The sequence below is a fragment of the Myotis yumanensis genome, unplaced genomic scaffold (genome assembly GCF_028538775.1).
Source record: "Myotis yumanensis isolate MYYU_CA2020_CCGP unplaced genomic scaffold, mMyoYum1.0.hap1 SCAF_1, whole genome shotgun sequence".
In the NCBI taxonomy this organism is placed as follows: domain Eukaryota; kingdom Metazoa; phylum Chordata; class Mammalia; order Chiroptera; family Vespertilionidae; genus Myotis; species Myotis yumanensis.
In genome coordinates, this window is record NW_027223752.1 from 194,939,529 (window position 1) to 194,955,849 (window position 16,321).

Sequence of the window (16,321 nt, forward strand, 5' to 3'; positions counted from 1 at the left end):
CACTCTGTTCTAAGTGTTTCAAATATGTTCATGCATTCAATCCTCTCAATATTTCTCTAAGGAAGAAAAGACGGGAAACTGAGGCATAGAGCGGTGGTCACAGTCACTTTGGGCTGCATCTACATGTTTTATGCACGGTAGAAAATAAAAATTTTTCGAGTTCATATCCATGTTTTTATTTCTTTATAGATTTTTGCCATGCATTTAAAATACACTGAAAAGCCACTTGAAGTTGACTTTTGGGCCCCCTCCCTGCCCCCAGAGGGAGAGGATGGTGCTTTTGGAAAGGAATTGCAATTAGGAAGTATGAGTTCATTCACTTGGTGCTGGCAGCTCAGAAACTCTGGCTTTCTGCCCTCCCTAGAGCACTGTGTCTGCAAGCTTTCACTGCTGGACCAGAGCCAAAAGGCCTTTTTAAATGTTGTCTTTTCTTTAGGCCCATCAATGGTGGTCAGGATTGTCCGGGTGTTAATTTTGAGTACCAGCTTTGTAATACAGATGAATGCCCAAAGCACTTTGAAGACTTCAGAGCACAGCAGTGCCAGCAGCGTAACTCCCACTTTGAATACCAGAACAGCAAACACCACTGGATGCCCTATGAACATCCTGACTGTGAGTAGATGCCTGCCCTTTCCCCGCTGTGTGGTTGGTTACTTAGAGTTGATGCTTTGTCTACACCAATCCCTTGGGCTCTTGATCCCTATGTGGTAACTTAGAAACCGTGGTGCTTACAGGGGTAAGTCCTTCTGGGTTTCCAAGAATAAGGTTAACGTCCTCCTTTCTCTAGAGAGGTGAGACTTGTGGAACAGTTCCTGGCAAGTAGCACTACCGCCATCACTACTGGAAAGACCAGTGGAATGCAGACAAAATGAAAAGCCTGGAAGAGATGTCAAGTTTCCTCATTCAATGGAAATCCGTCTACTAGGAAACACTTTTGGAATTTTGTTATCTGTCCTTTCTGAATAATTAGAGGGAAATACTGTTCTTTTACAGTGGGGTCAGGAGTAAGAATAAGACCAGTATTTAATAACAACAGAAACTTCCTAACCTTTTTACTTTTGTACTATACACCAGTTTTTGAAAAATACACTTGGAAACTCCCTTTTAACGTTTCCCTTCTTACCCTTGAATTTTCAGTTACTTTTGTGTTCAAATGGAAACTTCTCACCTTATTTCTTACTTGGGTGAATATAAGAAAATAATTACTTGATTATCATGTGGTATAGGGCACTGCTGAGTTCAGGTGAAAAGCTGTTTTAAAAGAAAGATGCATCCATGTAGGAATTAAAAGTTGGAGTTAAGAAGAAATGCATTATTATTTTTTCAGTCTATTTTGGTGAAGTGAGTCACAGAAGTTATATTAAATTTAATTGAGATTATACAAAGGCAAAAGGTGTACTGGGTCATTGGGTTAAATGAAAGAGAAACCCTTTTGGCGCTGTCAGCACCACTGAAAGCAAAGTGGTTCTGATTTAAAGCATTTGAAGAGCCGTGGTTAAATCCAGGATTGCTGCACAACTAGTTTTCTGAGATAGTTCCAGTTTAGACCTGTTGTCCCTATGTAGTTACTAATAGAGCCCTTTTTCACTCTCAAGAGTATCCCAGTTTAGATGTTAAATCATATGGTCACCCTGGTTGAAACAAATACGTTAAATATGTGTAATTTCTTCTTCTCTTTATTTTATTTATTTATACCTTTTTTTGTTTGTTTTCGGGAAATCATGTTGAAACTTTATATTTAAAAAATAAAATAAACTATGCTGTTCAAATATTCCACTTTACATAGTTGATTTAATCCTCCATCTCATGCAGCCAAGAAAAGATGCCACCTTTACTGTCAATCCAAAGAGACTGGCGATGTTGCCTACATGAAACAGCTGGTACACGATGGGACACACTGTTCCTACAAAGACCCGTACAGCATATGTGTGCGAGGAGAGTGTGTGGTGAGCTCCCTGCAATATATTGCAATTCTACTGTTACTGTCTTTCATCTGCATATTTTCAGAATGTTTAAACCACTTCATATCTGGGACATCACATTATGATGTAAATGTATGCATAGCTCATTAGCGAAACTAAGTCTGGGAGAAACTGCACTTAATAAAATCAAACTTTGCTCACTGGCCGAATCAAGACTTAACTGTAGTCGTCCCAGTTTCCAGCCAAATCCTTTTCCTAGTCACTCTGATGTCTGTAGGTTGGGAATACAACATGGGAACAATGTCTTTGCTTTGAGTTTTTGACTAGTAGCCATCTGCTGTTAAAGTACACTTTTTAAAAAAAATCCAATGCTTAATGTATTTTATATTTTGTTTAAGAGATAATAGAAACTTTTCTTGGAACAAAAATAGCGAAGATGCAAAAACTATTTTTTTGGCCCCATTTAATCTCTTTTTTAAAGGAAGGTTTTTTTTCCTTACTCATGTTCATATATCATGCTAAATTGATAGGGGACTATTGTTATTAACTGAACACATCACTTCTGTTTGATTTCTTTTCACTTCAGAACAACTAGTGTTATATTAATGAATTTTACATGTACAGGTGACTCATAGTTGATCTGAATTTTCCCTGAAAGTAAAATCTGTGTTTGGTCATCTTTCACCTCCCCCATGTCTGGCACATCAATGGATGTGTGATAATTATTTCCTCTGTCCACTTTCACCTCAAACTTACGAGTGCTGTGGCATGCCACATATTCTTATCCTACACTGACTTACGTTAGGAGCTGCCCCAGCTCAGAAATTTTACCTTCAGTAATTCCCAGTTACGTTAATGTGGAAATGTAAACACTCAAGGCCTTGCACAGCCTGTGCTTTGCACCATCTTTCCTTTTGTTTAAATATGGCTAAATATTGTTCTCTGAACCCACTTTGTGTGAACACACAATTTCCATGGCTCTGTTTGAATCCCTCCACATCCCTAAAATCTATTTCCACAAACTCGATTCCTTCAGGGATCTGTGAATGTCTCTACCACTTCGGTAAAGTTTTGTCTTCCATTCCTAGCCAACTTGTAAAGCTTGTACTGATGTACAACTCACAGTTTTATTATTCATCTTTATAAATATGAGAGCAACCAGGGAAACTCACCAACTTTTCGTCTCCTCAGCATCTACTACAACATTTGTGCTTAATACATGTTTGATGATGATGATGACTGTGTATGATGGTCATTAGACGGGGGGAAGTTTACCTGGAGTACTAGTCATTTGATTGCACAGTAGTTCTTTTAAAAGACTGAGGTATTTAAATCAGAGCCAGAAAGAAAGTTTGGTGCAAGCGGCTTAATTGTGGGCTCCTGATTACACAAAGTCATCATTCTCTAGGATACGAACCTTGACTTGACACATTAAAATTAGCCACATTTCCCTTCTTCTCTCCCCAGAAAGTGGGCTGTGATAAAGAAATTGGTTCTAACAAGGTTGAGGATAAGTGTGGTGTCTGTGGAGGAGATAATTCTCATTGTCGAACTGTGAAGGGGACCTTTACCAGGACTCCCAGGAAGCTTGGTAAGATGAGGCCTCTGATGGATTTAGTATCCTTCTCTATGATTTGTATTTTTTGAGAATTCGTTTAAGAATGCAACATTTTCTCTATAAACATAATAAAACATTAGCTGCTGATTTATTTTTATTCAGATAACCTTTTAAGGAAATATTTTAAAAAACTTTTCATGCTCCATAGCATTTATGATAAAAAATTATCTACTAAATTTTGATAAGGAACAAGTAAAATCACTATCAGTTATAGTAGTTAGCTAAAATCTGTTTCGTTTTATTTTGCTTTTAATAAAATGCATTAGATCTAATAAAATTGATGCTTATTTTGAACTTTCTATTTTACATAAATTGTTAGAATGTAAAAAAATCACAAAACTTTAGATACAATTTAAAATATTACATTAGTTTTACTTCTTTTACTTTAAAAGTGAACAGGTTTTTTTTATTTTTAAGTCTATAAATCTAGGGTCCATATTTCATATATTTTTTATAATTTTATATTAAACAAAATTGAGGTACAAACAAAAATAACCTATGGTATAATTGCTTGTGCATGTGAACTTTTGTGCTCATTATATAATTAATGACCTGGTCTTAGGCATATGATATGGTAAATTTCAACAGGTGAAACAAAAACATAAAGAATATGAAAAGATATTAGTAGTCTCATAATTATCCATTGGAATTTTCATAAAAAATTTAGATGCAAACACTTATTACAAAATTTTTTTTTAGTTTATAAAAAATATTTTGTTATTCAATAAGTATTTATTAGGCAAATATTTCTGATAATTTGACATTTAAAAATTGATGTGGTGCTTCCCTTGAGAAACTTCTCTTATATCATCCAAAATAACACAAAACGATTTGGTGTACTTTGAGCATATGTTGTGGTGGTAATTTAAGAGAAAAGAAATTATAAAAAAGCTGGTCTTCATCCAAATGAAATAATTCTCTTAGTTCTTTTTATTCTCATTATATATCAGCTACCCAACTCAAGTCAATTCCACACATCCCTGCTTTGCTCTGATATACTGAGGGTGGCAGAGCTAGGTGACTTAACTCCAGTGTGTTTTCTTAAGCATTCTTCACTGTAGTTATTGATGTCTTTGTTATTCCTGTGAGATAATTTACTATGTTTTGTACCTTGAACATTGTTAAAAAGCAAATATTGCCTTCTTGCTGATTATATTATTTTAATAAAGCAAACAGAATTAGAATGTTATATATAAAAATAAATAATGGGTTGGTGGAGTAAAATGTAATTTTCTCCATCTTATGAAGTGATTTACTGCAGTTATATATTAATATTTTAGGTGTAAAATAATTCATTTTGTTTTCTTTCCAGAGTGAATTAATGTAATGAAAAATTTTTGGACTCATTTATTCTATATATTGTGTTAATATGAGCTAGTGATACTTTTTTGCAGACACCTCAAAAATTATGCTAAACCTGTGAATCAAGGTCAGAAGAAAAGAAGAAAGCTTTCATCAGCCATACAGATTCAAACTGTTCAAAGATAATCTAACATCCACTTCTTTGCACTAAGGCTGTGATAGTCATTCAATAGACTAATTAACCTTTTCCAACAGGGAAACATTTAAGCAAGCGGTGCCATACAGAATTCGAGTTGCTGGGAAATGAAATCTGCAAGTATTCACCTTCAAATCACCTATATCATTTTTCATTCATGCTCAGTCTTACTTTCATTGACTATTAACAGTTTATTGGCATTAGCTAACTATTGTATATGCGGTTTGACTTCAACATATAAAATTACAGAACATATTTTTAACTTACCTAATAATATATATACATATATATAGCTTATCATATAGTCAATGAAACAGCAAGACTTTGATAAACACGAAACCTCCACTAATTAAAGACATTCTATTTAAGGGAAGACAAGAGGCGCCTTCACTTTACCCAAAGGAGCTCGTAATGTTTCTCTTGCTGAAACAAGGGAAGCTAAAAATGTACTGGGTAAGTTGTCGCACACTGCAGAAAGATGGGCATCCATAAATGGAATCAAGCTGTTTTGCTGTCCTTGGCATCTCAAGCATGTTACTTGTAGCCATTGCACACTCAGGCAAACATGGTACTTTTCTTGTACTGGACTTTCCTTGGCTCAGGTGCTGAAACCCTGACCCCAAAATTACTATTCCATTAGTTAAACCACTAATGAATAATGTGAAAAGTTGGATCAATCTACCCATAGGTAGATGATAATTGTCCATCTACAAATGGAAAACATATTTCTTTCCAAGTCCATCAGCAGTTGTGCATTTATAACTGAACTACAGGCTCGGTGCATGAAATTCATGCAAGGGCCTTGGCCCCAGCCCTCAGCCACTGCGGCTTTGTCCAGAAGGAAGTCCAGAAGGACATCTGGTTTAATTAGCATATTATGCTTTTATTATTATAGATTTCTTTAGAATAAGGCAGGATTTTAAATATGAAGATAACTTATTAAAAGTTTAGCAATCTGTACTCACTGCTTAGACTTTTGAAATAATATAGAGGTTGATAAAATATTTTCAGAAGTTCAACTAAATACTCTAAAAATTGGCCGCACTTCCAAAGAGTGGTTCACAAAACTAAAATCACAGTAGAGGGACACAGGAAAGTATAGAATTTGCCAGAATTGTTGACACAATTCCCAAGTCAACACAAGATAAATGGCTAGTAGTTTAGAAACAAGGTCAACTCTTTTCTTCCTCGTTAATTAAAAAAAGGGGGTGTAGCCCCTAATCTCATGCCAGATGTCACACAAGCTACCAGTGCTTTGAAGTTAATTTCTGAAACTGCTTCTTTCAGTTCATGTATGCCCTCTTCTGCGTGCAGGAACAGTGAGAACGGAATGCTCAGCTAACCAAGGTTGTCGCTTTTGTTTTCTCCTTTGCTTCCTACAAAATTTACTACACATGCAAAGGGTACCTTAAGATGTTTGATATACCCCCTGGTGCTAGACATGTGTTAATCCAAGAAGACGAGGCTTCTCCTCATATTCTTGGTAAGTGTTTCTGTCCACTGGCTCTGCTTTAACATGCACTTAAACATGGAACTGCCAAAGATATATCTATATCTATATATGTATATGTATAGCTATATATATCTACATGTAGATATATATAGATATTTATGTCTATAGATGTATATATATATACATATATACATATATACACATATATACACACACATATATACATACACATAGATATGCATGATTGAAGTTATCTATAAATGCATTATTGTGTGATTTTGTTGGTCATTTCTTCCAACTACTCTTCCTTTAAAACAAGAAATATTAAAAAATAGAGATTTAATTTTTGTTGAACCTTGATTGGTTCATTATTTCATGAAGAAAGAAAAACCATCTGGCAGATTTGTACATGTGCATTTTCGCTCTGCATTAGGGGATAAGAAAAAATAAATATGTTAAAATGCATTAAAGTAAGGAATAATATCAGAAAAATTTGCCATATTTATTTTGACAAATTAGTTCTGATATTTTGGTTGATGCCATACTGTATGCCTCTCCTTAATTTTATTGCATTTTAAGTTTTTTGACTGAAAAGCAACCACATGTGAACTTTACTAGTCTAATAAAAATTTTCCCACCATCTGTTCTGTGTCCAGTTTCTGACTGGTACATGCAGATCCCTTTGCATGGCTGTTTGTAATTTCCTAAAGAAGATTCTTTTGAATAACTTGAAAGAGATACACAGTAATAAATAAACCATTATGTTATAATAAGCCATTATATGCTGAACTAACATACATGATTTATATTAATTATTATAGAAGTATCCATTATTTTCAAAGTATTTCCAGGTTTCTGAGGAAATGTCTAGGATTGAGTGAGTTTGAAACTGTTAACCTCTTTGACAGTGTTTTCAAATGGGAACATTTCCCAGTTTTTATCTTCTGTGTAACCTTCTTGCTATTGTTTTTGACTAGTTAGAAATCCTTCTTGGGGAAAGGGACTCAGAGCAGAACTAACATTCAATTTGACTTGTTTGATGCTAATAAACACAGTCTTTGACTTATAAAAGGGGGTAGATAGACTTACTAGGGATCATCAAAGCTGCAGTATGATAAAATAAAATGTCTGCTGGTTACTCATTTTCCTTCCTTTAGCTATTAAGAACCAGGCTACAGGCCACTATATTTTAAATGGCAAAGGGGAAGAAGCCAAGTCACGGACCTTCATTGATCTTGGTGTGGAATGGGATTATAATATTGAAGATGACATTGAAACTCTTCACACAGATGGACCTCTGCACGATCCTGTTATTGTTTTGGTATGTGGCATTACAGGCTCTCTATGTGTAGTTGATTTTGCTGTAATTTTCTTATTTATTTATCTGAAAGCACTTTTATCTTGAACATTGAATATTTAGTTGCTTGTTTTTTTATAATTCCATTTATCTGCTTCTTTCCACTCTTTGACAACTTTGCCATATATTTTATTATATAATTATATGTACAATATAAACCCAATAACACAGTATTATGATTTTTTGCTTGAGTAATCAAGACAAGAAAATATATATTTACCATTTCCAACATTCTTCATTTTTTCTTCTAAGTCTGACTTTCCACCAGGTATCATTCACTTTCAATATAAAGAACTTCCCTTAACATTTCTTGTAGTGTGGGTATGTGTCCTGGCAAAGAATTCTCTCAACCTTCAATTATCTGAAAATATCTTTATTTCACCCTTGTTCTTAAAGGATATGTTTACTAGATACAAACTTGTTGGTTGCTAGTTTGTCTTTCTCTTTCAGTGCTTTGAAGATGTTTTTACAATGTTGCAGGGAGTTCCAGGAATGTCAGGGCTGATCATGGATATGACTATGAGGTGGCAGTAACATACACAAGCTTTACTGGTGACACCTTAGCAGGTTTGCCTGTAGGGCCACCATCCAATAGAGAAGAAAAGAACTTCCATGAGAGAAGAGGGTGGAGAGGGGCTTTTTGTAGCTAGGTGATATCGCTCAGCAGCACAGGGGGAGCCTCTGGGTCTGAGTGCTCCCAGGGGCAGCAGCAGCAGCTTGGGATCCTTATAGCCCCAGTTTCAGGTATAGTTAGCAGATATTGGATACAGTTTCATATGGGTCTGCAAAGCAAGCTACCTCTAATGGCTAAAAACAAGCTTGTTTGGGCTACATTTAAAACAACTGTATATAAAATTTTGGGTTTGCTGCTAGCAGGCTTTTAAGCTAAAGAGGCTCAGCCTGTGGTGAAGGACTAGACAACCTCAGGGCCAATAGACAGGGGCCATCTTTGACTCATTCATGTAATGTCTATCTTCTAGAATCCATAATTTCTGATGAGAAGTAGCCTCATTTATATTGCTGCTCTATACATAAAGTGTCCATTTTCTCAGGCTACTTTTTAAGATTTTTTCTTTGTCATTTTGCTTTGTTTAATAGTTTGTTTATGCTTAGTTTGTGACCTTCTTTGTTATGTATCAGGCTTGGGATTCACCAAGCATCTTGGCTCTGAAAGTTGAAGTTTTTCACCAATTTTGGATTAGTTTACCATTATGTGTTCAAGTTTGTTTGCCCCTCCCCCCCTCGCCTAGTCATTTCTCTACTCCTAGGACTCATTTACATGTATGTTAAACCAGTTGAAATTATTCCAGAAGTCTCTCAGGCTTTGGTTATGCTGTATGATCTTTTATTCTCTGTTCTTCAGATTGGAGAGTTTCTGTTGAGCTGTGTTCAGGGTCACTGACTGTGTCTTATGTGGTCTCCAATCTGTTGTTGAGTTCATCCAGTAAATTTTCCATGTCAGATGCTGGTGTGCTTTTCTTTTCTAGAATTTCCATTTTCTCCCCCGGAGTCATTTCTGCTTCTCTGCTGAGATTTCTGTATATTTCCACTCATTTTGTCTAATTTTTTCCTTTAAGTCCTGCATCTTCACGTTGTCTGCTTCTATGGACTGATTTTTTTAATGAGTCATTTTCCCGCTTCAACAGTCTTTTTTATTATACACTGGACATGATAGATGGTGAGTTGTAGGGCCTTTGGTTTATGTCACCTTCCTTATAAGAGTTGGGTTTATCCTAGCTGGCAGACAGTCAGTTCCCTCTGATCCTAGGGTCCTGGTTTATTCTTCATTACAGCTGAGCTTTTTCATTTTGTCCTTATTTTTATGACTTGGCATTTTTGGCACATTAACCCAACACCTGGGGGTTGATGAGGCCTCTTCACCCTGGCTGGATAAGAACTCCCAGGTCTCTCAGCCCCGTCTGACTCTGAGCACCTCTGTCTTGTTCCCAGGCCCGCAGCAGCCACTCAGTAGGTGGTGTGGTGTCTTGGCCCCGGGCATGCACCGAGCAGCCCTCAGCCTGGGACTTATGCATCCTCTGAGCCACCCCTCTATGCAGCCCCCTGTTCTTTAGTGCTCTGCCCTGTGAGTTCCATAGTCTGCGCTCTGTCCCCTCAGCTCAGTGAGAATGCCGTTTTGGCTGGAGTTCAGCAATCTGTGCCAGGGGCCAGACCTGGCTCTGTCAGGAAGCCAGGACCTGGCACTTTTCTCTTCTCACAGGGATCATTGTCCTTTGCTATTATTCACTGTCTCCCCCCACAAATTTCCCTCCTGTAATTCTTTCCAGTTTTATTGCTTTTAATGTCAGGAAGGTACCTCTATTACTCCCACATGGATGAAAGCAGAAGACATCTACTCGATTGGAAAAACAGTGTTGCATTCTGTGTACAAATATTTATTAGATTCTCTATAACAAATATTGCACTAATCTAAAACCAAATCTTCCCACTCAATCCCAAGGGTTTGTTTTTCCTTTGAAAATTATTTCCCTTTGGTAAAGTGCCTGTTCAAATCGTTTGCCTATTGCTAAAGTAGTTATTTTTTTGTTGAGTTTTAAGAGTTGTTTATATATTCTTGATATAATAAGTCCTCTGTGAAGTAAGTGATTTGCCAAATATTTCTTCTAGTCTATAATTTTTTTCCCTTTCTCTTAGTCTTTCACAGAGCAAAATATTATATTTTAACTTTGCTGAGATCTTGTTTCTTTTATGGATCAAGATTTTGGTGTTAGTTGGGGTTTTTTTGTTGTTTGTTTTGTTTTGTTTTGTTTTTGCCTAATCCAAGGTCAAAATGTTTTCTCTTTTTTGGTAACAGTTCTGTAGTTTTACATTTCACATTTAGGTTTATGAACCATTTTTAGTTAATTTTTACATAAATTTTGTGTGATATGTTAGGTTCTTACTTTGCATACAGATGTTTATATTATCTATTGCCCCATAACAAATTAACCCCAATTTAGTGTCTCAATACAAAGCAACATTCCTTGTCTCCTAGTTTCTGTGGATCAGGTATCTGGGAGCAGATGAAATGGCTAGTTCTGGCTCAGGGTATCTCATGAGGTTGCTGTCAGCCGTGGCGAAGCACCTCGAGGCTTAGCAGCTCAGTCACGTGGCTGTTGGGAGGCCTCAGAAGGTTACTCCTAAGCTATTCCTGTGGGGACTGGTGGGCCTGGGATGTTCACCATTTAAGCCTATCCATAGGCTGCTTATGGGAGGTGTCCTCATCCCGTGGCAGCTGGCTTCCACTAGAACAAGTGGTTCAGGTGACAGAGAAATTGAAAGAGTACAACCAAGACAGAATCAGTCTTTTCTAACCTCTTCTTGGAAGTGATATCCCCTCTTGTCTGCTGTTGTTTGTTTGCCAGAAGCAAGTCAGTGAGTCCAGCCCACATGGGAGGGGTGAGGATTTAAGCTGCATGTATGGAGAGGGAAAGTACAAAGGATCTGTGGACAGCATTTGAAGTCACCACAATGTCCAGTTGTTCCAGCACCATTTGTTCAACAACAACAAAAAACAAACAAACCAGAAACTGCTATTTTTCAATTACATTGTCTTTTCACCTATGTCAAAAATTAATTATCTAAATGTATGTGGGTTTATTTTTGGACTGTCATTCTGTTCCATGGGTTAGATGATTTTATAGCAAGATATATAATATTCAAAATCTTGTTAAGTTTGAATGATTGGAGATCAGAGCTCTGTTTCACTTTTATGTAACTACACTGCATTCTTTTCCAGCCACACAGGTATCTTGTCTCAGATCCCTGCCATTTCACCTCCACGGTGGGTGGCCTCAAGGCTTTGCTCACTGATAGTAATGTGGACATAGGGATCAATGTGGGCTGGAGAGATAGGAGTTGTATAGCTAGCCTAGAGGTTTGTGGACAAGCAGTGCTCTATCATCATGATCTTTTTTTCCTTCCCTAAAGGAATGGAATCCCAGCGAGGGAGCCCGAAACATGGGGGCTAGGTTGTCTGGGACTGAAAGCATTAGACATCTGGCTAGAGTGTAAGGGCCAGGGCATAGTTTTTAATGCTTTTTAAAAAACAAAGACTAGAAGGGGAAGAGAATAGAACTCAGATAACCCCAGCTTTCTAGCGATTTAGCATCCCTCGATTTCTCAAACAAAAGGTGTTTCTAAAAGTTTAGTTTAAAATACCAATGAATTATGAGTGGATAATAAAGCTGTGGTAACTTTTCACAATGGAATAGTACTCAGCCTTAAAAAAGAAGGAATTCTTACCTTGTGTGACAGCATGGATGAACCTGGAGAGCATTATGCTAGTTGAAATAAGCTGGCCAGAGAAAGAGAAATATCACATGATCTCACTTATATGTGGAATCTAATGAACAAAATGAACAAGCAGAATAGAGACAGACTCTTAGACAGAGAGCAAGCTGACAGCTGAGGGAGGAGAAGATTGAGCAAAAAAGAGAAAAAACTAGAAAAAAAAACTAAAAAAAAAACCTCATACCAATGAATTGCACATTTCTCCACTTGTATGATGCATCGTAAGTACATGAAAGTTAAATATTTATTTTTTAAAATAATTCTTTGCTCTAAACAAAATTAAAAAGCAAATTTAAAATTCCATATACTTGCAATGCTTATAAAAAGTTAATATCATTATTGCATAGATTATTTAGAAAAAAGATGTATACCAATTTCACAAAAAGAGGACATGATGTGAATATGCAATGTACAGCAGACAAGATTCACATGGCTACAAACAGGAAAATTAAGTAAATAACAACCAAAACAACAATCTTTTGCCCAGTTAATAAAGATGAAAACTGTATAATAGGTAGTGCTGAATTGGGGCACTTTCATATACTATCTGATTATGAAAGTAATGATTATTCTAACTATTCTGAGGTGTTTGTACTCTTTAGCCCCAAGTTACCATTGAGGTGGGGACAAATTCTAATCAATACAAATGTTTATGATAAGTAAATGGTTAAATAATGCGCATGACCTTTATATACACTGTGCTGACATTTAAAGTTACATTTTTAAATAATATTTACTATCTTGAGAAATGTGCATAATACATTTAGTGAAATAAGCAAGTCTAGAAAGTATGTGTGTATGTGCACATACACATAATATAAAACTATCTTGAGGGTATATCCTAAAATAATAGAAGTATTTCAGTTTTCTCTAGTTTAGTATAATTATGGATAATTTTTTCTCCTGTATTTTTCTATAATCTATATTTTCTGAAGGGAACTTTATTATTTTGCTCATCATAACAAAACACTTTAAAAATAATTTTTAAATGCACTAAGGAGATATATAATTTATGAAATTTACAGTGAATCTTATAAAATTATTATTTTTATAATACAAACTTTTACTCCTCAGTGTTTGTATTTTTATATTTTTTATGGTCAAAGTTTTATATATTTAAGGTTTGTGTGTGTGTGTTTTTTTCTTAAACAGGGCACATTTGTACCTTAGTTGATTAAAATAAAAACATGTTTTTAGAAACAACTTGAAAGTCTTCCAGTTTCAATAAGAGCAATATTCTGAAATATTTATAATTTTTCATTCCTAATTTACAACTCTCAGGTGATTTACATATGTCTGTTTCCTGTGTGCGTTAGATTATACCTCAGGAGAATGATACCCGCTCTAGCCTTACATATAAGTACATCATCCATGAAGACTCCGCACCTACAATCAACAACAACAATGTCATCCAGGAAGAATTAGACACTTTTGAGTGGGCTTTGAAGAGCTGGTCTCAGTGTTCCAAACCCTGTGGTGGAGGTAACAGTTGACACATTTATAACTTTACTAAGCAGTTCATACTAAGCCAGTCTGCTTGCTTCTGCCTTAAGGATTATCTCTAATGGAGGCCATCATCTGAGAATACCACACAGAGCTAAAAGATAAATACAAGGCATTTTTACCTAAATTGCAGAATCTACAAAGGGTAGGAATCCATTCATAAATGTAGACCTTCTTCAAATCCTCTTTCACTTTCCCTCGAGTTCTTTCAGTCTCGTGTGATTTCAATAATCACTTTATTCTTGCCAATCTCTCCCAAATTCAGTGTCCTCTGGTGCTCACCTTCTGCACTTTTACTTTCCCTACCTATGCATTTCTTTTCTATCAGTGTTATTATTTAAAGAGCTATTAGTTGTACTATGTACCAGGTACAGCTTTAAATGCTTTACATATTAATGCCTGAATACTTGCAGGCCTCTGTGAAGTCCCTTCTATCACCATGTCTGTTGTATTAATGGAGAAACCAAAGCACAGGGAAGATAAGTAATCCATAATGTCGAACCCAGGAGGTCTGGCTTCTGAGTACATGCTCTTACTACATTATGCTGCCTCTCTGCCCTCCATAACGTAAACCCATTAAGCTGTTCTCATGGGTTCTCCGATTCCCCCATTTTCCATTCCTCTTGTTCTCAGCAGTGCTCCAGAATCGGGCTGGCCAAGAAAATTCTCCCAACAGGCAGGAGAAGGCCAGGACCTCTCACAATAATGACACTGACTAATTGAAAACAAAAGATTATTAAACCATTTATTTTATCATTTTAAATTCAAGAATGCATTTCTAAAGTGTTTTTTGGGGGGCCGAGGGAGTAGGCCTAAAGTGTTTTAGTTGCTTATGTAAAACAGCATTTTATTTATTATATAAAGTTTGTTTAATTTGGATCCTCCCTCCTTTTGCACCCTCCCCACTGACTTGGTCACAGGATTTGTCATATACACCTTTTTAACATCTACCACATCTATTCCTTCCTCACTGGGCTTCCTTCACAATTTTGGAAGGGAAGATTGTTGCAAAAGTCTCTTAGTTGATTAACTTTTGATTTTCTTTTCTTTCTTTATTTGCAGGGTATTCTTTCTTGAATGAATGAGTGAATGAATTAATGAATTAATGTGTAGAGTTATATTATTTCCTTGTTTCAAATCCTTTAGTCTCCTAATGTGTTGCCCTGAAATAAAATATAACTTATGTAGTATTCTTGCCAAAAGTGAATAACCTGAATCTGACCATTAGGAGACTATTAAATAAATCCAAATTGTGGGACATTTTACAAAACAGTTGGCGTGTACACCTCAAATATATTAAAGATAAAGAGTCTCAAAAACTGTTCCTGATTAATTCCATGACAACTGAATGTCCTTGACTGGAAAAACATTGCAGCACAGAACATATAGGAACAATTGAAAATTTTAGGGTATGGACAATATATTCTATATATATAAAAAGCCATCGTCCGGAACTCTGTAACAACCAGAACAACCAGTCACTATGACACCCACTGCTGCCAGCAAACTAGCCTAATCAGGGGGTGGTGCCAGCTGGCCAACCTCCTGCAGCCCCTCCCCCTGGCCAGCCCCACCCCCAATGGGCCCCCACCACCCTCATCAGCCCGCAGCCCCTCCCACACCCGGCCCCACCCCAGATCAGCTCCCCCCCACCTTGATTAGGGGCAGGGCTGGCCAGGCAACCGTCCATGGCCCCTCCCCCCAGCAGCCCCATGCCTGATGGGCCCCCACCACCCCAATTGGACTGCGGCCCCTCCCCCTGGCTGGCCCTGCCCCCAGTCAGTCCCCCCACCCCATTTGGGGCTGGGGCCAGCCAGCCCACCACCCACAGCCCCTCCCCATGACCAGCCCCACCCCCAATCGGCCTATGGCCCCTCCCCCCAGCCAGCTCCATCCCAAATTGGCCTCTGACACACCAATTGGAAGTGGGGCTGGCAGGCCAACCTCCCACAGCCCTTCCCCCAGCTGCTGACCCCTGATCAGCCCTTCCACCCCAATCGAGGGCAGGACCCACCAGCCAATTACCCATGACCTCTCCCCCCAGTCGGCCTGGCCCTGATTGGGCCCCCATCAGGGTGAGCTGGCTGGCCAACCTCCTGCCATCTCCTCCTCCTGACAGGCCCAGCCCCGATTCACCCCAATTGGGGCTGAACCAGCTGGACCCCACCTGTGCACGAATTCATGCACTGTGCCTCTAGTCTATACTAATAAAAGGGTAATATGCTAATTAGACTGGACATCTTCCAGAAATCCTTCCAGACAAAGCCACAGTGGGCAGGGGCCAAGACAGAGGTGGTTAGGGGCAATCAGGCCAGCAGGGGAGGGAAGTTAGGGGGTGATCAATGCTGGCAGGGAGGAGCAGTTAGGGGGTGATCAGACCAGCAGGGGGGAGCAGTTAGGGAGCAATCAGCCTGGCCAAGAGCAGTTAGGGGGCGATCAGGCAGGCAAGGAGCAGTTAGGGGGCAATCAGGCAGGCATGCAGGCAAGTGGTTAGGAGCCAGCAGTCCCAGATTGCGAGAGGGATGTCCCGGATTAGAGAGGGTGCAGGCCGGGCTGAGGGAACTGCCCCCCATGCACAAATTTCATGTACCAAACTCTAGTCTATATATATATAAATCTAGGCGACTGTTACGACCGGTCACTATGACATGCACTGACCACCAGTGGGCAGATGCTTAAT

At 37.9% G+C, this 16,321-nt stretch overlaps 1 protein-coding gene across 2 annotated transcripts in view; it reads left to right on the forward strand.

The window, feature by feature from the left end:
• The window catches only part of ADAMTS3 (ADAM metallopeptidase with thrombospondin type 1 motif 3), a 251,866-nt gene that overhangs the window by 223,488 nt on the left and 12,057 nt on the right, over positions 1–16,321 (forward strand). For both annotated transcript variants that reach the window (XM_070395237.1, XM_070395246.1), the window contains 6 exons: positions 437–612; positions 1,813–1,946; positions 3,390–3,513; positions 6,441–6,521; positions 7,649–7,812; positions 13,455–13,620. In XM_070395237.1, coding sequence (XP_070251338.1) covers positions 437–612; positions 1,813–1,946; positions 3,390–3,513; positions 6,441–6,521; positions 7,649–7,812; positions 13,455–13,620 — 845 coding nt within the window. The remainder of the gene's footprint in view (positions 1–436; positions 613–1,812; positions 1,947–3,389; positions 3,514–6,440; positions 6,522–7,648; positions 7,813–13,454; positions 13,621–16,321) is intronic.